The sequence below is a fragment of the Stigmatopora nigra genome, chromosome 2 (genome assembly GCF_051989575.1).
Source record: "Stigmatopora nigra isolate UIUO_SnigA chromosome 2, RoL_Snig_1.1, whole genome shotgun sequence".
In the NCBI taxonomy this organism is placed as follows: Eukaryota; Metazoa; Chordata; class Actinopteri; order Syngnathiformes; family Syngnathidae; genus Stigmatopora; species Stigmatopora nigra.
Window position 1 is genome coordinate 18,097,429 of NC_135509.1, and position 25,027 is coordinate 18,122,455.

The 25,027-nt window shown below is 38.5% G+C and overlaps 2 protein-coding genes across 5 annotated transcripts in view; both read left to right on the top strand.

The window, feature by feature from the left end:
* Positions 1–227: 227 nt before the first annotated feature.
* Positions 228–22,109, top strand: hipk3a (homeodomain interacting protein kinase 3a). The gene is made up of 18 exons (XM_077743592.1): positions 228–601; positions 4,149–5,050; positions 5,150–5,341; positions 5,460–5,641; positions 8,265–8,388; positions 9,291–9,410; positions 9,939–10,025; positions 10,962–11,146; positions 11,921–12,086; positions 12,187–12,307; positions 13,409–13,503; positions 13,638–13,789; positions 14,345–14,491; positions 14,601–14,945; positions 15,164–15,331; positions 15,424–15,698; positions 16,435–16,574; positions 17,184–22,109. Exons 2-18 carry the CDS (start codon positions 4,151–4,153, stop codon positions 17,709–17,711), a joined length of 3,927 nt encoding a protein of 1,308 aa, XP_077599718.1. The 5' UTR covers positions 228–601; positions 4,149–4,150; the 3' UTR covers positions 17,712–22,109.
* Positions 22,110–24,115: 2,006 nt separating this feature from the next.
* kiaa1549la (KIAA1549-like a) overlaps positions 24,116–25,027 on the top strand; it is a 77,544-nt gene continuing 76,632 nt past the window's right edge. For all 4 annotated transcript variants that reach the window (XM_077710216.1, XM_077710217.1, XM_077710219.1 and 1 more), the window contains exon 1: positions 24,116–24,542. In XM_077710216.1, coding sequence (XP_077566342.1) covers positions 24,275–24,542 — 268 coding nt within the window. In that variant the 5' untranslated portion in view covers positions 24,116–24,274. The remainder of the gene's footprint in view (positions 24,543–25,027) is intronic.

A 25,027-nucleotide genomic window follows, 5' to 3' on the forward strand; every position in this document is an offset into this window, starting at 1 on the left:
ACCATAAATATTTTCTGTTACCCACACATGTAGAAACTTTTGATACCTCTGGGAAATCTGTTAATTAATGTTTTTCTTTTTTTTCGTAAGTATTAACAGACCAATTTTGTTACTGAATACTCGACACGTGCTAGTTTTTTTGAGTGTTTGATAAAATATTTATGACATCTATGGAGTCATGTTTGGTTACTCGGTAACCACTGGCTGACATTTGGACACATCGTCCCCACTCCCCTACCCAACATTCCACACATGCGAGGAAGCAACAGCTAGCAGAAGCTCCGACGCCTGTCACCCACAAGGCGTATTATAATGCACAAGTTTAGAAACGCCAATTTTTCACACTGAGCAGACTTGATAACAACATTCGACGAAACATAAGAAGAGCCGGGAAAATACGGATCATGGCCGACCTTCTTAGTGAATAGTTAGTTGTTGTTTTGGCTGACTGAAATGTGCAAAAAGTCGGTGAGCTGCACTCGACGTCGAACAAGATGGCAGCAATAGCAGCGACACCGATGCAGGGTTTCACGGTGGCGTGGCTTCTCGCTGCTTGTCCCTTTGATACGATCACTCATTTTGTGTACGGGTTTTACTGAAGGTATGCCATTTGATTACAATATAGCGTGTACATGTACTTTGTCTGTGCGTGTTTTGACTGTTGCGCCGAAATGACTTCGCCCATTGCTGCCTTGTTTGCTAACAGATAAGCTAGCCAACTTTGTGTGTGGGTTAGCTGGCTAGCTTTGACACGCAGTGTTTGTCGTCATTTAAGTAGAAATAAGAATATAGACTCTGTCTCGTTTAGTTTGAAGAGAAAAACTTGAAACTTCATGCCAGAATGATCGGTAATTAACTTGCGGAATAACTGGCTCGTTATTATGCAACAGCAGCTGCTCACGTAACTCACAAAGTAAAGTACAGTACAGTACAGTGGGTATAGTCTGCAGTGAATCCACTGTACTTGTTTGAACATCGATCAATCAGTGAAGGAAGATACATTGGTTCTCAAGGTGTCATTGTATTATAACACGGGTTTCAACAGGTGTGCAGGCTCTTGCTGCCCCTCCCCCAAAAACACTAACACAGCTCCTCCCATATGGTTAATGTGTTCTACATTGATCACCAAGTGTTTTCCTACCTTTTTTTTTTGCTCCTGCACACTTTTTTGCATTGAAAAAATCTCAAGAGACACCACCATTGGAAAATCGCCAATATGGAAAGTCGCCTATATCAATAATAGTCATTCTCATCAAAGTTTATCAGCAGGAATCACACAAACCTCCGAAATGATTCCAAAATCGAATCTTTCACACTGACCTAATGTCACCAAAAGTTGATGTTTGTGGACCCTGAACAACTTCCGGTTCGAGTGGAGTTGCAGATTAAAACTACTTACTTCCGAATAAAGTCTGACTTGGAATTTTAATGAACTTAAGTATCTATAATTATGCCCCCATGAAAACCATACAAATCTTGCCCAAAAAGCTGAGTTGCCGTTCAATATACCCGGGTATAATTAATGACAAAATACGGTAATGTAATGTTTGTAATCGCAAAATGTTATTACTTTTCTCCAAATTGTACTTCTCCTAATAGTACGCAAAGCATGTGCTCACACAGACTTCACATCCCTAAAAGTTGATGCCCTAGAAATCAAACAACTCCTGGTTCATGTTTAGAGAAAAATAAGCAACACAAGGACTGTTTCACAATTTGAATCTTGAAATATTTTATAATCTATAATTTAACGTTCATCATATTTTGGATCTATCCTTGTAATAATTCAATTTGAATCTCGTTACATCTATATTATTTTTTCTCTCTGAATATTACATGACATTTTGCAATTTCCTGTGGCAGACCTGACCTTTGTTCACGGCACAGTGGCAGGGTATCGTATTTTCTAGATTTAAACCGGATCGGATTATAAAGTGCTCCACTAATGAACACATTTTAATTTAACTCACAGCTGATAATAGGTGCATCAGTATATTACTGCATTTGCAGTATAGTACCGCAATTTACAGCGGCACACCTGACCACCACACCAGTGTGCCACTGCACAGTGGTTGGGAAACACTGGAATAACAAACAATGTATCCAGGTGGTATTTGTTGACCAGAAAGAGTTCATCACCACAACTACTAGTCGTGATATGTGGCTCTCCATTTCAGGGTCAGATCTAGTCACCAAGCAGCGGGCTATCAGGCTACCCAGTTTGGTGATATATATACGCACACGTGTGTGTCAGAGAATGGCAGAGTAAGCAAGTGCCCCTTTAAAGAGCTGATGGACGTGGCCGCATGGCAAGGACGCACAAGGTGAAATAGTTGGTTCTCAGAAGCCACATGGGGGAGGCTTTTTACATTGCTTCTTGGTCCGTTTTATCAAGTCGCTATTTATGTTTGCAGATCTGTAGCGGATGATGTTGAACGTGGATGTAGTTAAAAATAAGTCATTACCATTATGGGAGCACTGTATTTGTGTCTGTGTGGCTTCCTCTATTCATGCATACTTATGCAGTCGTACCTCTACTTACGAAATTAATTGCTTTCAGATTTTTTTTCGTAACTTGAAAATTTTGTAAGTAGAGGTGTACTTTATATGTAAATTCTCTAATTTGTTGCAAGGTCTTCACACAACTACCAACCAAACCGTTTAAAATTGGTCAGTGTTCCAATTTTGTATGAAAGATGTGAGAAACAAAAATCAGAGAAACATTGCAACAACGGAAGCATTTTCAGGCAAACAAACTGACCGTCTAAATGAAATGCAAAAAATATACTGTCAAGCCAATGTACAGTGTTTTTAATTATTTTTATTTTTTTCTAAATCAGGTTTCGCTTTATTTTACCTATCTGCTGTCTTTTTGGGTTTATTTTATTTAAAAAGAATGCTCAATTTGACTGTGAAACAGATGTACTAATTGCGAAAGCTACTAGCTTGCTGGAGGTATCATTTTACATCATCAGGTGTCAGGGTTTGAAACCGAAAAATAAATTTCACTCCCTTTTTATTTGTTGTTATTCAAAGCATGACTTTTCCCTTATGTATGCAACTGTAAATGAATTGCGATTTAAAGGGTCATGACAATGGTCACACTCTTAAATTGATCCATGAAAGGAAATCGACATGCCTGAAAGAATGTTTTTTTGAAATGACTGAGAAGTAAACATTGATAAAACCTCTAAGTTTTTAGTATGATTAGCTTAATATTTTTTTGTATTTTCCGATGTTAGGGTTTCAAATATCAATTTATAATTTTCAAGTCTTGCACAGACCTGATACCTGGTGTACAGTTTCTTTGTATCCTGCTAGCCTTGCGGTTTTATGTTGTGTGAAACTGGCGCACTGCGTTACAACAGGCTTCCCTCATCTCCTATTACAGGGTAATGTACTAGTTCTCCTTTCCCGTAAGAGTGCCATGTTTGCTAGAAGCTATTTAGAGCAGGCTACAGAATGTAACCTGGCAATACCTTTGTTTGGAACGACAAGACTTTATAAGTTGTTATTGGCAGAAAATCTTTTTATACCAGTCAAATGGCTTTATCAATTTATCAAGTTAAGTAGATAGAACTGATGCCAGGAAAAAAAGATTAATGCACAGTTGAGGTAGTGTATGGCGCCACAGTGACAATGTCATAGTCCTATTGTTGCATCCGGGACTCAGCTGTGTCACCAGCGGGTTCCATATTTTACTTCACAGGTCAGCCTAGAGCCATATGCACCAATCAAAAGAGCCACATATGGACCCCAAGTCATAGGTCCCTTACCCCTGAGATAGATGAGCCCAGGTCAGAGTGATATGGGTTGAAAATAATGAACTTTTATCACATTGTTTGCCATCCCTTTCATTAATACCTTTGTCAAACGGTTTATTACGTATATTATTGTACTGTTCTAAAAAAATATGGGCATCTGTTTGGTATCTGCAAAACCTATCTTTTGGGGGGGGGGGCATTTTGGATTGGAAGTTCAAAAGTTAGTATCAGGACACCCCTACTTATGAGTCAAACCTGTAATTGAAAGATCGTTGATCTTTCTTGCTTTCTTTTCCATGACAATTGCCCCCCAAATAAAAAATAAAATCAACAACAATTGATCTAGTTAATGTTTTGTTTAATTTTTTTTCCTATTCTTTTTAGGTATGGCCTCACGAGTCTTGATTCAGCCATCACACTTGCACTCAGCTCAAACAAGTGCCTTAGGAGCGAGTAACGGCAACCACAAAGGGGAAGCTCACAACACCACTAGAGCCTTTACCATACAACCCCCACCAAAAACCTATGTTATTGGAGTAAACTACGGAATAGCATACCCCAACAACGTATTTCCATCAACAGTTGATGACTTAGAAAGACTACACAGGCCATCAGCAGTTGAAGAAAATGAGGCGAGGGCTCCATTTCCATTGAGCCCCTACACTGGGGAGAGGAGAAGAATAAGCCTCGTAAGGATACAAGATTGTCAGAGTAAAGAATCACAGCAACAGAGAATATTGCAAGGAGAAAGAGAAACACATGAAACAGATGAGGGACATGTAAACTTAGACTCTGGTGTGACCCAGAGATGCAAACAGAAGAAAGGTAAAGTAGAACTGCAGCAGGGCAACTGTGTTGAAACCATGCAGATAGTGGCGGCAGTATCGGATGTACATTCGCTGCCTGCTTCCCCTTCAATGTTGAAAACCATTATGGGAAATGGTGAGGTTTCTAAAGATGATGGTAAGGGAACCTTGCCTTGTAATGACAAGGTGCGGGGGGAGTCAGCTGGCGTTGGGAATGATTTAAATGGGACGAAAATCAGGTCTAACGTCACAAGTGAGGTGATGGCTAATGCCAACAAATCAGGAACAGGAGATGGTGAATATCAATTAGTTCAACACGAGGTTATTTCCTCCTTGAAGCACAGTTATGAGGTATTGGAGTTTCTTGGACGTGGCACTTTTGGTCAGGTGGTGAAGTGCTGGAAGAGAGGAACAAATGAAGTGGTGGCTGTCAAAATACTGAAAAACCACCCATCGTATGCACGTCAGGGTCAAATAGAGGTAAGCATTTGTTAGAATTTTTTGTTAAATTCTTTTGAAAAATAGTTGAACATTTATTTTAATGTACTCATGTGAAATTTACAACATTTGGGTTTCTAGGTGGAGATACTTGCTCGCTTGAGAAGTGAGCACGCAGATGAATACAATGTGGTCCGCGCTTTAGAGTGCTTTCAGCACCGCAGTCACACTTGTTTAGTGTTTGAGATGCTGGAACAAAATCTTTATGACTTTCTTAAGCAGAACAAGTTCAATCCACTGCCACTTAAAATCATCAGACCTATACTGCTCCAGGTAATGTAGAATACCGTTAAAGGATGCACATAAAATCAGTTGAGAAATAATCTCAATACACTTCAGTAATTACATTATTCAATTCAAAGTAATAGTTGGTGGATTTGTTTTACCACAGGTAGCAACAGCGTTAAAGAAACTGAAGTCATTGGGTTTAATTCATGCTGACCTGAAGCCTGAGAACATCATGCTGGTTGACCCATCCAGACAGCCATACAGAGTTAAAGTTATTGATTTTGGTTCTGCTAGTCATGTCTCAAAGGCTGTCTGCTCCACCTACTTGCAATCCAGATATTACAGGTGAGGTGATTGACAACATTACAGCTCTACTTTGATCACCAGTTATAAATGGCAACAAATATCTAGAAAAGAACCTCAGTGCTTCTAATTAATACTGCTATAAACATTTATCACTATTTTAATAATTTGAGCTACAGAGCAGTTTTAAAGCAGAAGTTAACAGATAAGGAAGGAAGGAATGCATGTACTTTTGGGGGGCTTTCGTATCTTGGAACATGTTTCTGATAATAGGTGCACGATTGTAAAACACAGCATTAGTAGGAGATTCTGTTATGCATCAACTAAATGAAGCTGTTCTAAACAGAATTTCATACAATAATTAACCAATATTGATCTATATATCAGGAGCATCGGATTATAAGACGTGGAGAAAATTGATGTCTTTTAGTTGTATAGTGTGGAAAATGCGGTGAATTAATCTTACACTTTAGTTGAGGTGCGCCTTTTGCAATTGAAACACATCTCAAAGCATACCACAATCTGAAATTTTTTGACCAATAATGACGAATAAATGTCATTCATATCGAATTTTTACCAACAGAAATCAAATCACACCAATCTTACATTGCCAAATGTCTCTGGATCCCAATCTGTTATTGTTACCATGTGAGCATGACACAATGGGTACAACACTAGCACTAGCTTGAGGATCAGTGATGTCGTACTGGCTCACTCTATGCAAATGGAATACTGGGCTATGTAAATAATTCAGATAGGCAGCTCAGGTGCAAGGGAAGAGATCTTTGTAGTCAATTCTGTAAACACAAAGTAGAGATGGTTCTTTGAGACCTCTTGTAACCTTGTTATTTTCCAGACTCATGTAGTCAATTCTTTTCATATAGCCAAAGACAGACCAAACTGAAAAATAATTTCATTTGCGAGTTTAACCGATGTTACATACATGATCAGGAACAGGCCCAAACATCATTTCATTATTCTGGCGAGGAACTATGGGTAAAAAAAAAACATATGCAAAGACGATTGCCTTTGTTGACTTTTGATAATGTTTTTACATTTTTTTACAAATAGGGCAATAGCACGCTTCGTGAACATTTTTTCTTGATGTTTTTTTTTTGTACAAAGAGAAAGTTTGTGAAATTTCTCCAGCATTTCTTTAATTTTTGCTGCTGGAATGCTCGCTGCTTCCTCCTCGTCCGCCTTCTTGCCGAGTGTTAGGGTTAGGGGTCTTGTCCCTTGACCAACTCGACCAACTTGTCCTCCTCGCTGACCGCTTCTTTTCATTCTTTTCATTCGCACTGGTAATTTTCTTGGCAAGCATGATGATAAAAACAGAATCAGCTGCTTTATCCACAATTGGAAAAACTCAACAACAAAAAACAGAACTACATACGGCGGTCAAAAGTACATAAGCAAACATTCTTTCTTCCTGGTTTAATAAGCAAAAGAAAGATTTTATTATCGAAGCTCTCCAACAATAGTTTTCTTATTACATGGTGACAAGCATTCATTTGATTTCTCCTAGTACTTGACAAACGTCTATGATGGCAAGAAACGGCCCTTTTTACGACAGTGTAATACTGTTATTATAGTCATTGGTCTAGTTGTTGCTTGGTAACTGTCATTTCCCCCTGTTGTCATCACATAAATGGCTTCTATTTGTAGCACTCTTACTCTGAGACTTTCCCAGCACTAACAAACAATAAGTTGTCATACAGCCGCCTTTGAATGCTGATGTAGGTTGACCCACAATATTCTTGCAGGATTTTGTATTTGATTAAAAAAAATACTACTACAGTCAAACACCACACTTCTATTGTTGTATTGTACTAAATTTTCTTTGTAAGCATGTAAAGAATATCTGTATTAACAAGCGCTCTGCCCCATTCAAAGAGAGAAAAGAAATTTAATTTCGCAAATGTAAGAGCAGATATGGCTGTTTTTATGGAAATATTTACAGTCTTTACTTAGACTAGTTTTGTAGTTTTTACATTAAAAATCTTCATTTTGAGGTTGTGTCACAGAAAAAGTCTGCATTCCCTTCCCTATAATTCCATTTTACTGGAAATGTTTCACTGTTCTGTAAACCTCTGTAGTCTAGTGGCTTTAAATTATTTTAAAAATGTTTTAAAGTCAACAAACAGACTGCATATTTGCTAAATGGGAGTTATTGGCACTGATATGTTGAGTAATATCAATACTATGGCATTACTTCCCTCTATAATCTAGCAGAATGCCAATAAATTATTAAATGCATGTTAATAAGCAGGCATCACTAAAATGTTTTTACAACAACAAAACATTGTTGACTTTCAATTGACAAAATTAATCGCTCCATTAAAGTTCTGTATGGTATAATTACAGACATAATGCACTTCTAGGTCATTTGGGAGTTCACTTCTACCCTCAGTCTTTTTTTCTCATCTTCAGCTACATTACTATTTTTTTTTGCATAATCATTGAAATATACGACTTGATTTACATTTGCATCCAACTTAGAAGACATCTAAGAATTGATATCTCTCTTCTGAGTGTGAAAATGAACCAACAAATGTTGCCAAGCGTCTTTGAAAGTTCCTTTAAGAGGATTTCTTTTAGGTCCCTCTGGTTGATGTGTTGCTAGCATTTCCAAAAGATGACCTTTTTATTTCTTCTTTCTTTTCAGAGCGCCAGAGATTATTTTGGGATTGCCATTTTGTGAAGCGATTGACATGTGGTCATTGGGATGCGTTATAGCTGAGCTCTTCCTCGGCTGGCCCCTTTACCCTGGTGCTTTGGAATACGATCAGGTAATATTATTCAAAAACACCTGCCTATCCAGATAATTACTATATTTACTGTAGTTTCAGTTGTTGTTTGTATTTGGGGATGCTGACTCTTCTTCAGTGGGCTAAATGCATTTTATATTGCGTTAAGGTCTGGTGATTGTGTTACTTTAATATTGAGAAATATTGGCCTCCTCAGACCATTACAGTAATCCCGTGAATATCGCGGCTTCAATATTCGCGATTTCACTAAATCACAGATTTTTTTCTGGGGGATTTTTTTATTTATTACTAGTTGAACTCGGCACTGAAAAGAAAAAAGTTCATAAACGTAAAAATCCACTCTAAAACTTACAAGCGCAAGCTACTCCCCTGTCCTCCTGATTGTTTTTGTGACTGTTTTGGGGTTTTTCGTTACCATTCTCAAAATGATTCTCTCACAAACTCCTGTTGTCATCCTCGGCTGACTTTTTGGAGGTTTGGTGTTCAGTACACCATTCGTTTCTTTCATTTTCAAAACATTCCAGATTGTTTTCGTTATTATGCATTCGTGTTATATTCATCAGTGTTAAAAAAAAATCTGAAACCCAAAATGTCTTCAGTATACAACTGAAACTAAGGAATTGAAACTTGCTGTTGGAGAAGTTTTTTTTCCTCCAAAATATCAGTGTGGGGTGCCTATAGTAAAAAAATGCTGCACTTTATATTTTGTAATAATATATCAGCATGTGGTTAAAATCATTGAAATCATATTCATCAATTTCATTTTCTGGGAAAATATCATCCTAAACTTTTATTGTCACTTTGTCTAATGATGTGACCATTTTTTATTGTGACACAAGTAGTACTTTCAGGATTTATGTGGTATTCGTGAAATATTCGAACCCGAAATATATTCCTTTTCCCTTTTCTTTTTTCGTGCTCAGATCCGCTATATCTCTCAGACTCAAGGCCTACCTGCGGAACATCTGCTCAACAAAGGAACCAAGACCACCCGTTTTTTCTGCAAAGGCACAGAATCTGCTTACCCTTCATGGAGACTTAAAGTACATGCACACAAATTAAAATATTTTGTCATGTTGTTGTGGTCCTAGAATTCAAACTAAAATCGTAGCTTTCAAAGTGTATACCATGAATTGACATACAGGTAGCAATTGTATTTGTTTTCAATTCCGTTCAATTCAAAGACAGCACACTTCTCTTTTCTAATATACCTTAGGTCTGATTGGGCCAGCTGAATTATAATGTTACATATTGACATTACAGCGATGTGCTTGGTTTTATGACCCGCAACTGATGTTTTTTTTTCTTTTTTATGGTATGGTGAAATCAAGTTATGTGCTATAATTATCTAAAATTTGTGTTCTGCTAAAATAACATACCTAAAGTTTAGGTCTTCAAATATAAAGCATAGTAGGTCTTCAAATAGCAGTTTTTTAAGCACAAAACATTTACACATTGACTAGAGAAGAAAAGCCATGTAAAACAGCCGGACTTGTTTTGTGTTGGTATTATTTTTGTATATATTTGTGTGATTTCTTTTTAATTTATTTTTTATTTTATTCCCCCTCAAGACAACAGAAGAGCACGAGAAGGAGACCAGACTAAAATCGAAAGAAGCCAGAAAATATATCTTCAGCAGTTTGGAAGACATTGCAAATGTAAGTTTAAACACTTTTACATTTCCTTTGGTGGACTAAAGTGATGATCTAGATGTGTCGGCAACCTTAACGAGATATTTTTAAGTTAAACGATAATGCAGGAAAACCTATAACAGTGCCAGCCAGCTGCAGAGCAGATTGAGTCACGCCAACGCCTACCACATACCTAGGGAAAATTTAGTTTTCAACCAGCCTTCCTATCATGTATGTTTTGGGGATAAGGAAAGAAACTGGAGTACCTGGTGAATGACTACTCATGCAATTTCAGAAATTTTTATTCCCATTTTTCAGACAGCGTGGGTGTTCATGGACTCATTTGCAAACACAGGAAATGCTTTATGGTGATTATGGTATCCGCATTGGCAGTTCCTTTAGAGTCTTAAGACTAACTTTATATTTCACTGGTACAATTGAAGAGTTGCCAAAACGTGTTGTCTTAACCAACCATTCACAGAGGATAGGATAGAAAATTCAAAATTCGTTGACGTTACCACAAAATCGAAGAACAAGATTGCTCATCAAATAAGAGGAACTTTCTGACTAAATCAATAAGGACCAATGATTTTGCACCGTAGTCAGAAGTCTCCCACTGAGAAAGGCAAAATGTGATTGGCCAACAGAATGATGGGCTATAATTGGCCTTCAAGAAGTCAGTCATGCTGGACTGACAGTTCTGTTTAATTTTCTCTTTATTTTCACTTTCCTATTACCTGCCTTGGAAAATCAATGGAAATTCAGTTGCGTGTGTAATTTGGTTTGCAGTGATTACATGCAGGAAGGAGTCTTGTGTTTTTTTTATTCCTATGTCTTGACCAAATAAGTAAAAAAAACAAAAATAACATAGTACCACATTTAGTATAGCAATAAGCAGTCTATCTTTACACCTCAATTCTCCTCTCTGTTTTGTCTTGGTTGACGGTTTGACTTTATCCTCAGGTGAACTTCGTGTTAAGTGCAGACAACAGTGACATGCAGGCAGAGAAGACCGACAGGAGAGAATTTCTCTCCCTACTGAAGAGCATGCTCCTGATAGACGCAGAGGACAGAACTGTTCCATCTAATGTTCTGAGTCACCCTTTCCTCACCATGACTCATCTATTAGACCACCCACATAGTAACCAGTAAGCTTGTCATATCTAATTCTGACACAGTAACTTGCAGTCCACATTTGGATATCGCTCCCTTTAACCCAAGAGTCACCAAACTATTCCACGCAGGTCCAAAGTGAGTGCAGGATTGTATTCCAACCAAATCACACGACAAATTTATTCCAGTCTGCTGTCTCACTGGTGTTATCAATTGATTGCAATCAAGAGCTTGTTTTAGCAGAAACATGATTGGTTGAACTGTGCTGGGTGGGTTGGAATAAAATCCAGAACTCAGGGTCCTTTGAGGACCAGTTTATGGACCCCTGCTTAAAGATATGTAGGAAATTATTTCATTTACAACTAAGTTTACATAGCCTAGACTTAAATAATTTGTATATGAGCCAATTAGGTTTCTCATTGTGGCAGCTACAGGAAAAAAAATCCAATTTGCAGAAAATTGCAATCAAACTAATTGGGTTATCCTTAAACATTCGGCAAGATAATATCAATTTGTAGTGAATGTCTGGACAAGTGTAAAAAGAAAACATGTCAGTGGATCAGAAAAACTTGCAAATATTGCAAGTAAGGGATTTACACAAATGTTAAAGCAGTAGATAGATTTCTTGAATCCACTTGTAGTCTTTTAATCACCTAAAAAATTCAAATCCCTTAAATCACATCAAAATTGAAATCTTTTACCTCATCTTTTAAGCTGAAAGTGTTTTCAATTAATGCGAAACACTACACACTACACTGACTAGCCTCATAATTCCTTTACCAATTACTACGATGATTTCATCTTTTCAGTGTACAGTCATCCTTTCGCATAATGGACATGTGTCATGGGCGTACCAACAATGCTGTTTTTGATGCAATGAACCAGAACACCACTCATTTTTCAAGACCCGTTGTCTGTCCTGCTCCTTCCACTGGTCTCCCTGTGGGCTACAACAACGTACAAGTTCACTCTCAGGTTAATTGTTACGATCTACTACTGCATACGGTAATCATTCGTTTTGGGTGACCAGGTGAACACTAACACACATGATATTCTTTTACTGTTTTCGGTGCAGGCTATTACACAATCTGCTCCTTCAGTGATGCATCCAAGGATTACGCTCACCGCAAGAAATGGTCAATTTAGGTGTAATGACTCCTTCCCACCCATTCTTCTATGTCCACCAAACATTCAAGGTGAATATAGTACATATGAACATTTAATGATTACAATAATTGCATCAACATTTTTCATAATTGTCGTTATTACAAAGCTAAACTATGCCAGTTCCACAGTTGGACTATGAGCATTCATTCATTTCCTCAACCGCTTATCTTCACAAGGGTCATGCGGTGCTGGCGCCTATCCCAGCCAACTTTGGGAACTAGGCGGGGACACCATGAATCGGTGGCCAGCCAATCGCAGAGCACAAAGAGATGGACAACCATTAATGGTCACACTCATATTTAAGGGCAATTTAGAATTTTCAACCAGCCTACCCTGCATATTTTTGAACTGTGGGGAAAAAACAGACTAAGCAAAGAAAACCAACGTAAGCTCGGGAGAACATGCAAACTCCACACAGTGGAAACCAACCTGGGAACGAACCCCAGAACTCTGAGGCCGATGCGCTAACCACTCGTCCGCCGAACTGCCACGGACAAAGAGCAATATACCCATTTATAAGTACATAAGGAAATACTAGAAAATCAGTTTTATAAGGGGGTATAAGTTCAAAATAAACCACGACTGCCCAGCTCGCTCCATAATCGTCTCCTAAGTCCAGAAATAAAGAAAGCACACCTGAAGAACGCTCATGCCCTTTACTGGCTAACTTGGAACCTCACTCCAACTGTAAATGGTACCTCTACGGTGGTGTCTCTACTTACGAATGCTTCTACAGTTTAGGTTACGAAATGCCTCGATGAGAACCATTTTGTCGCAAGATACGAAAAAAAAATCAAACGTCAAACAAAGTCAAACATCCCTGTGTTATGTGCTCTCTGGCACCCAGGGAAATGTGCATATTAAATACTTGGTGGTATTATTCCTTGCTAAAATAAAAAAAACGCTAACTAACCAGGAGCAGCCCCAAAAAGTGCTCTCACATAGTAGTAGGGACGGTTAAGAAAGTAAGACATTTAGATGATTATATTTTTTACCCTTTAGCATTTCTTTCTGCTCAACCAGGAAATACATACGACCTGTATATTGTCAGACTAATCGCCAGTGATTATTTGGAAATTTAAATGTGATTTACAGTAACATATTTTCTTATTTATTTTGCTCTTTCAAAGGTAACCTCAACCAATCGGTCCAATATACTGTTCCTATGGTACATCAGGCTCCTCCAATTCGGACCCTTCAAGTGAGGCCAAGTGTACTAACCCAGGTATGATTAAATGCCCCACTAACAATACCTTCATTTTTTAATTTAATAATTAATTTCTTACTTCAACATAAACATTTAAAGTATAATAATGTGAATGAGGTCTGATTATTGCAAATTTCTCTCTTGTCTTACAGCCAGGCTGGTCTAGCAGAGGTCAGCAGTTTCTGTTGCAGGCAACCTGGCCCCAGATGACTGCAGTTGGTGTGCCAGCAGCTCACCCTGTGCCAACTTCGTCTTCTCTATCAAATGACACTACAATTTGTGCTCCAAGAATCAGTGAATGGCGGTTAGTCACAAGCAGGCTATTGCTGAAATGTCTATTTGTTCTTGTTTGTATGTTCTGACACAGAATATTTGTTGAATAGTAATTACATTCAGCATGGAGGGCAAGGGGAAAGTACCATTTGAGTATCATTTCAACATTTAGTCTAAAAATGCACAGCGTTTATTTTCAAAGCATGACTGGGAAAATGCCACTCATTTGCAGGCAGTGTGGTAAAAGATTTTTTTGGAGTTACTATTTAGTAATAATTTGCTCCTCCGTCTAGTATTTCAGTTGATCGTTCCATATATTTCAACTTCCTAACAACTTTTCTAGCATTGTTCTTAAGAAACACTGCTTTTTCACTGCAAATGATCCTTCACCCGTGTTTATATTGGGTTAGACTTCATGGCACTCAATGACAACCCTTCATTTATAGTTACCAATGTGAAAAATAATTCATAGTATTAAAAGAATATTCAGGATACATAAAAACTTGAACATTTGCATTTGAGAAATACAGCAGTATGTCAGAAAATCAGCTCCCTCTTTGACCTAATTTCTTTTTTTCACTAACAGGAAATTGCATTATAATACATTGATCCAACAGCCGCTTCTGGCTAACCACATGCCAGCTGTCTCTGCACCTCAGCCACTCAATATTGGAATAGCCCATGTAGTCTGGCCTCAGTCAACTAATAAAAGAAACAGGCAGCAACACAACAGGTGAGCATTTCCATGAGTACTGACTGTATTGCATGCTCGTACTGCTCTGGTGTTCTTTCAAAGATTACTTAATCTTCAACCATTTTTTTTTAAACTTTTGTTTAAATAGGAACCTGCCTCAAACAATCAAAAACCACACATCTCAAGTTCAATCCACCAAAATGGTCAAACTTGTTGGTCAGGATGTCTTGAGTAACAATGGATCTCAGAAGGAGGTACCTCTTCTGGAACCACAGCTGCTGACCCATCTAAATTCGGAAGAAGGGGATGATGATTCCCACGAAGAGGAGGGGCATCTCAAAGAGCGTCCACCCAACAAAGAGCTACAGCAAGATTTCGGGCTTCGGATGGGTGACACGCCAAGCCCAACTCCCAGTGTGATTAGTATCCACAGTGAACCAACAGATGGTGAAGAAGTGGAAGATGACAAAACACATTCGTGCTGCCCAAGAGAGTGAGTTTTTAAAAAATTGCCGAAAAAAGGAAATATGGATTTTTCAAGAAAAATTGACATGCACACGATTTAATTGCAATTTTTGTGGGATAAAAACAGTTTTGCTAGTATGTTGCTGTTTCCTTTTTTTTCAAATGCTTCATGGGTGATCTACATGAGATTGGAATATTGACATCCAATTAAACAAACCTGTATCTTACCCTCACCCCTCTATATAGTTCTAAAGAGCAGTGCTGCCTATGTGAGATATGCAGAAAAAACACCAGTGTGACTATGGAACGAGTATGCTCCCTTAGCAGTCCTGACAGCAGTCTCAGCACCAGTTCATTTGCATCCAATTCTCTGCACTCCAGCCCATCTGTATCACCCTTCAAAAGACCCAACAGGTTTTTGTTTTGTACTTTTTCAAATTATTTGTTCATTCTTTTCAGGAGTTAACAATGTGCACTATTCACCAATGTGTTATTTTTTTGTCCAGTATGTCTGAGGATGATGGTCAGGAAAGTGGCTGTGAAACAATAGAGGGCTCCCCTACATCCAATACATCAACGTCACCCCATGGCAACAGTTCCTATAGTTTTCTCAACAACAGCAACCACAACAGTCGGCCAACTTCAGGTGCTGTAGTAGCACCATTGCCTTCCCCTGCAATGCATGGGAGGAGTCCTCGAGATACAAGAACAATGGTGGTTCCGCCTATGCGAGTGCAAAACAACAACATTCAAGGAACACGGGACCGTTTCCGCAGAGCTGGTTAGTATTGCCTGATTCAGCGCATCAAAATCTTGAGAACTAGTTTTCTTGAATTTAAAACAAGCCATAGCTGCAGATATAGTGCTTTATGTAGTTACTTTTCCCCATATTAAATCTTTATCATTAACTTTAAGATTGTCATTCAACACCCGGATTGCATTTTTTTTCAAGTTTCTTGTTTTTTTCTAGTTTTCTATTATTGTTAACCTCTAGTTTTAATGTAGACAGGTTGCTCAAACCTTTGTGGAAAAAAAAGATTTTGATGAAATTAGATCTACTCTAATCTCATCATAATCAGAATTAGATTTAATATGATCTCATCATAATCAGAATTAGATCTAATCTCATCAAAATCAAATTTTCAAGGAGCCAACCCCTTGGCATTTACCTTTTTTTTCCAGGCCACCAAAAAAGCTTAGCAGGTATGTATGTTCACTAGTGCTCTAGGGGTCTTTACAATTCATCTTTGTACAGTGTTGCGTTTTTTTTTCTAAGTGTGTGCGTTAATACAACATAAGAGAAAGACAGTGTGATCTGCTCTTAAAATGCTTAAATTGAATTCAGCACAGCACTGGGGGGTTGGGGGGGGCATAGCTGAGGCAGCTCCTTAGGGCGCTGGATTGAAGCATATAATTGTGACATGTTTGAAGTGTCAAAGATCAATGTATCACATAACTAACAGTTATTGTACACACCAGTACTTGTCTAACTCAAGTATTTTCTGTCCTAATCTTAGAGTTGTGGTCCCGATCCAAAGGGCGCTGCAACATTGCAGGACAGCAGAGTACTCCTGCTATCCCCTTCCTCCAATCAACTCCTCTTATGTCGTGGCAACAAAAACTGCAGCAGCAGCACCCCCACTTGGGCCTTGGACAGGTGTTGTTTCCACCTGTTTTATTTTTAAGTAGTGCACATTACTGTGAACCCTCATTTATCCCTCCAGATACATTCCAAAGCCATTCATGATGTGTTTGTATGGTTATTTGTCCTCCATATGTAATTGAACACAGCAAAATCCTTGTCACATTATTTTTGTTTGTCACAGAGCACACAGATGTTTGCTTAAACAATACGAATGGGAAGCATAACTTCATTGTTCCATTCTGATTAGTCGCCATCTCCCATGATCGCTTAACCAATCAGAATTTACAGTTGTGTAAAGCCTTTGACACAATTACAGACATAGCTCTACTTACAAACTTCTTCACATACAAAATAGTATGAAATTTCAAGTTTGAAAGAAAAACGATGCGATTGCGAACAAATTAATTTGTATTTAGTGCATTTCTATGGGAAATGTTGATTTAAGATACAACTAAATTGACATACGAGCTCGGTCCCGGAACGCAGTTTGTATCTCAGGGTATGACTGTGTTTATTGAAGGGTATCATTGCTATCCGTTGCTTCCTGATGGAATTCTGCTAAATATTTTCTTCAGTTTATCAATATTGTTTTGACCTTTTCTTTCTATCGTCTTGCTTTAGGTGCAGCCTTTTGTGACAAACCACAACATCAAAGAGTGGAAAGGCAACTACGGGCCACTACGACCTCACGCCTTTATTCCCCCTACCGTTCACACACACAACTTTCCCCACCTTCCGCACAGCAGCCCCACACACAAGTTAGGTGCCCCCCACCCACACACCCTGATCTCCTATCCTCCCAGCGGCTCCCTTACAACAGCCCCCCACCCAATTTTGACCTCTCATCCGCCACCACTACTTCAGCATAGCTACAGCCTATCCCATGCCCAAGGGGGAGCTCTAGTCCACCAGGTGAATATGGGCCTCAGCAATCATTCTCAGCATCCTGGCTATCACAGGCTCCTCCTATCCCCTTCAGTCCACACACATCAACAGCCTGGCTACACCCACCACCCCCACCAGTTCAAGCCAGCCTTTCACCCTCCACCACCCCCTCCTCACCCATACATGGGCTCAACAGCCACCTATACGGGCTTCCCTCTGAGTCCCACCAAATTGGGCCACCCCCCTCAGTTCTCTTTTATTTGAAGAGCAGAACGGGGCTGCAGAACCACCCTTGGATCACGCCAAGGTTAATAAAGGCCACCGGCAAATTCAGTGGAGCTGCAACATGGTCAGGAAGTGCTTGCAGCAGCGAAAAAGGCCAACACTAGTGTTTAGGAGAGAAAGATCTATGATCAGAATATGAACTCAAGTTATTTTTAGGAGGACATATAAATTCACTGGCTTTCTAGTGTGAAGTTTAATTAATTGATCCTTAATACACATATACATATACACACTCAAAATTTAAGGCTTTGTCCTTTGCACATAAATTCTGTCCTGTTGTTTTATAATCTGTCAAGCGACTTTTCCTTGGCTATTTTCACACTGCAGGTCAACTCAAATTTATTTAAGCCCATATCTAATTGAGTGGGTGGGCAGTGGTTTCTTCTCTCAAGGTGGCATGTTGCATATTGAATTGAATACTTTATTGTCAATATACAAGAATAATGAGATTTAAAATTATTCTCGTATAGTATTATAAAGCATTCATTTATCCTCAAGAGTCGAGGGCACTGTAGCCTATCCCAGCCAACTACAGAAATAGGCCAAGGACACCCTGAGTTGGTGGCGAGCCAATCGTAGGGCCCAAGAAGACAAACAACCATTCACGCTCATACCTAGGAACAATTTTCACTGTGTTCAATACGCCGACCATGCATGATTTTGAGATATAGGAGGGAACCACGCAAACACTATGGACCTTTCAAGCTCCATACAGGATGGTGGGAACCCACCAGGAAATGAACCCTTGATCTCAGAATAGTGAGGCGGACATGCTACATTCTACAACACATACCGTATTTATTCGAGTATAACGTGCACCCATAATTTGTGACAAAAAACTGGTATGCATTTTTTTTTTCAGTTTTTCTCAGCTTACACCTAGAATTGCACCGATACTGGTAACTGGCAACAAATCATGTTTGATGCTACATTTTTGGGAAGGGACTCTATTTCTGGGGAGTAGCTAAAGAGTACGCATGTCTGAGCCCGGGAGGTGCTATGCATCGGGGCAGAGCAATCAGGGAAGGAGCATGTGAGCAGCAGATTTATTATTACAGCCAGATTTATTCCTCCATATATCTATCCCCTAACAATATATTACATAGATCAGGGGTGGCGAACAAGTTAGACACAAAGAGAAAAAAACTTAAACAGAGAGTCAAAAAGCCACATCACACAGTGATCTGCCTTCATTTCCCGGCATTAGACGTAACCCACGGAGAGATGATTGGCAGTCCCTTACGCCAAGAGCATCTTTAAAAAATCAAATTTGCTCAATTATTTTTAAATGATAATGTATTTGTTTTTAATGGGTCCCGATACATTTGAGTGTGTTTTAAGAGAGGTTACAAATTAGGAAAACGTGAAACGAGGCAAAGAGCCACAGTATATACATGATAACAAGCAAAGACCTGCATTCATTTTGGCTGGGAAACCACCACTGACATAGATCAGTCTGGGAAACCTCCAATTGACACCTTTTTCATGGGATTCAACAAAAAAAATCTGGATTGAGTATTTTATCCTGCAGTGTGAACCCGAAACTTTTAATGCCTTGTAGCATGTGCATACCACTTGTCAAAGCCATTGTGGATTGAAGGCTCTCAGTTTGCTCCTGCTGTTGCCATCAGCTAGTGCCTTAAGAGCAGAGTACAGGATGTGTCTATATATATATATATATCTACATATATACTCGTGTAGATTCGCAGCACTTCAGATTCTGAATATAATGGGCTTTGGGGATAAATATGAGAATTCTTTGTTATGTTTCAATATTGTGCAGCTTCCGTTTGCTTGCTAACTCAATGAATTTACTTAAGCTACATGCTGCACAATTAGGGCTTTGACTGAATGATTTTTTTTATATGTATAAAGAGTGATTTGATATTTTGATAATCAATTTCTACTCACTATAGTACTCAATTCATAACAGTATTGTCACTGTTTACTGTAACTGCAATACAATCTAGATAGCCTCTGGGTTGCTGTGTTGTTGTTGTTGTTGTTGATTTTTTTGTTTTACATTGATTTGCAGTTTTTAGATGTTTGGGAGTGGTGTATATCTGAAAGATTTTAGTTTTTGTTTTAAATGGATCAGTGTTTGAAGTAATGTTGTCATTTACACCATTATTGCTGGCTTTTTTGTGTTGTGGTGTATCAGTAAATATTTTAACTTTTAACGTCTGATCTGTCCTAGACTGAAACCCGTCCGTTTTGTTACATTCCTTCAGGGTGGATTATGCATAGCTTTGCTGTTTTTCTTCATGTTTTCAATTTTTGTGCAGAGTAGTGTTCACCTGGTCTTTTATGGCAATCAGCACCAAAGACATTGTTCATCAATCATTTTTCTAAGGCACAGTTGATGTTATTTGTGCTTTCACCTCCAGCAAACTGTTGAAGTTTGACGTTTGAAATAATGAAATATTGTCAGAGATCTATTTTAGAATATAAGGCTAAGGTTTTATTTTTCTGAGCTGCGTTTGGCAAATTGTATTTGGAATGTATAGATATTAAGCTGCTATGTACTGATTATCTGCCACTTTGTAGCTGTGAATTTAGATGATAATCTCATTTAAGCCTGCAAGTCTGTATATCGTAGTTCTGGTGACTAGAAGTGGCTTTTACTTTAATCATAGAGTATAAATGCTATCCTACATGCTAGTGCCTCTGTATATTGGCTGTAATGTTTTGAAGTGGTTTGTAAACTGCTGTAATTGAAGTTGAGCATTTTTAAATTTTTTGTTGTGTGTCTGTGTGTGTGTGCCTGCGTGTGTGAGTGTGTGTGTGTGCCTTTTTAACGTCAATTATTTCATCTTGAAATGTAATCCGAGGTGAACTTTTAGATTGTATAACCAGCGTGTGGTGTGTTCACTTATTTTTATTTTAGTATGTATTGTGACATGGCTTTTTCCACAATGGCTGTATTTGCAACTCTTCGTACTGTATGACTAGTGCCTTTCTCCAAACTGGCTAACGGAGGATGTCATTGGATTGCAAATGTGTGTACTAGTTCCTTCTTAGAGGATACACCCCTGACTCGACATCACTAACAGTTTGAAAACTTATTTTTACACAGAATCCTAAGATAGTACACGTCAGGGAATGTTTACTGCTCTCACCAAGATCACCGCACAGTACTCACAATTATAGGACCTGATTTTAGACAAATGCAAAGCTTTACCATCACACTGAATGTATTTGTGGGGAGGGCAAAATCTGGAATAAGATGCCTGATCAAGGTATTTGCCTTGATCAGAGCATAGATGGGTTTTGTATGCAACTTTTGCCGCATCACGTGTTGGTTTGGGGGTTCTTCCAAAATGCTTTATAAGTCAATCAAAGGTAAAAGGTTCCCTCACCTATTTATTCTAATGGTATGCTTTTGCTATGTTTCCTATGTATAATATGTGTTTTCTGTATAATTTGCCACCGTGTTAACAACCCTAAAACAAAGAGGTTGCACTGGTTTAAGTGGTGTGCTGCCTCCAGTTTGTATTTTGCGCGCATGTAATGTGTTGTGGCACAAACGTCTCCGTTCACGTTAAGGGAAATAGTTATGCTCCTCCTTTTGCTGGGTATCATTCACCGTTTCAAATATATTGTTTCTGTAAATGCGATAAAAACATAAATAACCGCAGTCATGTTCCATAATACGTTTCTACTTTGTCTGGAGTTGTTAAATTTGGTAATCCATGCTGCCTCACATGGATTTTTGCATTGATAAAAGACACCAACAGGTCAACTAGTTCCCGCAGGCGCTTGGAACCTGACCGCCTTAAGTATCAGTTGAACAGATTCTTTTCAAATAAGGGCCGATGTCTTAATACATTTTAGTTAAAGATTGTCAAGCTTTTTTTGTGCTGGCACTTGTCTAAATTTCTAGTTTTAAATCAATATTGATGTGTGAAGATTTTTTTTTTGAGGGGTAACGAAATGCATAAATGCTCAGTTAAGTCTTTAGACTCATGTAAAATATAATTTGTAAGAAAAGTTCTCTAATTATTTGGTGGATAATGCTGTGTTTAGAGTCAATTTGTAGAACTGATTGGCAAGTTGAAACCATTACTGTTGACAATTAAAATATTTGTTTTGCTTTTATGATTCTGTGTTTTTAAATGCTACACTAGTTGTCATGTAGCAACTGCACTGTGCAATATACAACATTTTAGGAACTGGGGATATGATTATTGTTTGGCTGTCACGTGTGCTGTGTGTGATTCTTTCCCACTCTAGTTCTATGTTTTAGTGTGACCAGGCCTTTAATGTACTTAGTCACAAAAAGCGGGTTCCTTCTTGGTGACTTATTGGTGACTGTCAAATTATGAATTGATGTCAAGGTTCACTTTGAAATAAAAAAAAACATATCTTTTGCTTCAACTGGTCTGTACTTTGTCTTTTGATTTAAAATCTTGTAAAGCTTGTATTACTTTCTATGTATTGTTTCTAAAATGGACTTGGATCTGTTTAGACGTCTATGAAATAGCCTTCTTGGCCTGTCTTGTCTCTGGAGCAAGTGTGTCAGATAGGAGCTTTTTTTTAGGGAAAATCTCTTAATCATTATGTTCCATATTAAAGTGGAAAACTGAAAATATTTTTATATATATTTAGATTTTACAAAATGATTTTTGAACTAAAACACAAAGAAAAGCGGTTGAAAAAATGCAATTATTGATTTAATTGGGTAAATCAGGGAAAATAATATACATTTATAATCTTCATTTGAATATGATCTTAAAGCAAAAAGTTGGCACTCATGATTTACTTTCGCGGGCCACACAAAATGATGCCGTGGGCCAGATTTGGCCCCTGGGCCGCCACTTTGACACGTGCTCTGGAGGATACTCCAGCTACATAAAAAATGTCAAGAAAATCACAACCAAGATAGTACAATGGAGTACAGTAACAAGTTTATTTAAAACAAAACATACTGAAATTCTGGTTTTGGAACTGTACTGTAACCCAGTAGCTACATCTAGTGGTAAAGTTGAGAAGTGCAGCAGTCTTTGCTGAGGATCATGAAAAACTGGTTAGCGCGCTGCAGTTTGTACACCACTGATGTAAATGAACTTCAGGTCAGAGGCTAACTCAATTCATTCATCGTCGATCTGCTTATCCTCACGAGGGTCAAGGGTGTCTTATCCAAAATAACTATGGACAGTTTTTTTTAATTAGTAATAAAAATAATCATGGTTAAAGATATTTTCCCCATCCACAACTACCAGTATTTACATTGCTTTATTACAAAGTGGCGGCCTGGGGGCCGTATCTGGTTCGCCGCATCATTTTGTGCGGCCCGAGAATGTAAATGATGAGTGCCGACGTTCTTTTTATGATCAAATTCAAATGAAGATTATATATGTATAGGGAATATTTTTGTTTCCCACATGAAATCGAGTTGACGTTACTGCCTGTGTCAAAGTGGCGGCCCGGGGGCCAAATCTGGCCCGCCGCATCATTTTGTGTGGCCCGGGAAAGTAAATCGTAAGTGCTGACTTTCTGTTTTAGGAGAAAATTCAAATGAAGAGTATAGATGTATATTACATTTCCAGATTTCCCCTCTTAAAAATCAATAATTGTAATTTTTTGATCTTTTTTTTCTTTTTTTAGTTAAAAAATAATTTTATAAAATCTAAAAATATATATTTAAAAAAAGCTAAAATAAACATTGTTTAATATCTATAAAAATGAATATTCAGGGATTTTATTCCATTTATTTTAATCAATTTATAAAAAAATATATATCTAAATACATACCTGTCAACCTCGAACCATTTGTGATCTTACCAAATTTTGTTTTCGCCCTTACATATATGTATAAATACATGGAAAATCTTACCACTTTACTTTTTTGTAAAAAATCACGAACAACAAGTGAAAATGAAAGTAAACATAAACAAGGGAACAGGAAACGGAAATCACATGGTGAAAGTGTTACAAAACGAAATGTTTATCATGATCTTTTTTTTTTAGCCAATCAGAGGCGCCGGTACATATATCACTTGGCAGACATGCGTTTCCGGGAAGAAACAATGGCGGATGGTGAAAAATGGCTAGAAAGTGCCTTAATTTATTTTTTTTTCTCAAAATCACCGTTTAGCGTACCATTTTCATGTGTACAGCGTACCAATATAAAAATGGGCTTTCAGTTGTACCAATTACGGCGAGAACGTACCAGTTGACAGGTATGTAAATATTATATCTAAAATTGTCCAGCCCATGTTAAATCAAGCTGAACACCCTTGCGTTAATGCGTATACACTGCAGGGATGATTTACTAATGAAACCATCCCTGCTTTATACGCATTTCCGTTTCCCAAGTAAGAGAATACTTTTATTTTGAAAGCACCAACGACTACTTCTGTTCTCGAATCCGATATTGACGCGTTGGCGAGTCTTTGCGGTCACAGCAAGGGAGATCAGACTTCAAACACACAGACAGCGTGACGGATGAACAACTACAGTGGTCTTCTTTCCCGGCAACCCAGCAGAAGGTCCATGGAGAGCGGAGTCCTGCTTGTGTGTACCCGGGACGGCTTGATCGGATGCCGCCGTTAGCCGTTCTCCCCCCATCACTCATTGGTGAACCGATGGCTCCTAAACATGTGCCCCTTCCAAGCAGCGGGGTCGGGGTCGGGCAAAAAGCCCCGCTAATAGAGCAGCTGTTGCTGTATCTCGTGGCTCGGAACCTGGATGTCTGGACGCCAAGGCAGAGGAAGAGGACGCCGGCGATGGGCGGGATGCTGGCCCGGCGCTTTGTGAGCGTCAGTGCGGTACTGATGCTGATGATCCAGTGCTCCTTGGCTGCTGGGGGTGAGACACCGATGCTTAATGCTTATACAACCTTCATTAGATTAACAAGATTGGTTTTTGTAGCTGGAAATTGTTGGCAGATGTTGTTGTTGTTGCATGGTTCGATTTCCAAAGCCTGTTTCTTTTGGTTAAGCTTATATTCATCCGGACCTATAAGTAGATGGCTCATGAGTGGGAGAGCTTCTTTAGAGTCTTGGATTCAAGTCGCTTATCTTGGAAATAACATGTATTTGGGCTTTTTTTGTGTGGTGATTTTACCCTATTATTTAGTATTATACAGCTATGGAGGACAAAAATATGAAACACAACGGTTAAAAAAAGACACAAACAGACATTTGGTGATATTGTCTGTAAATATATTTTTGGGCAATGAATGATTCAAACGACAGCATTTGGATTCAGGGAGTTATATTGCTGTAATAGATTTGGTTGTTTTATGTAAATATATAGACCTACCTAAAGACAAATCCAAGAAATTGATCATA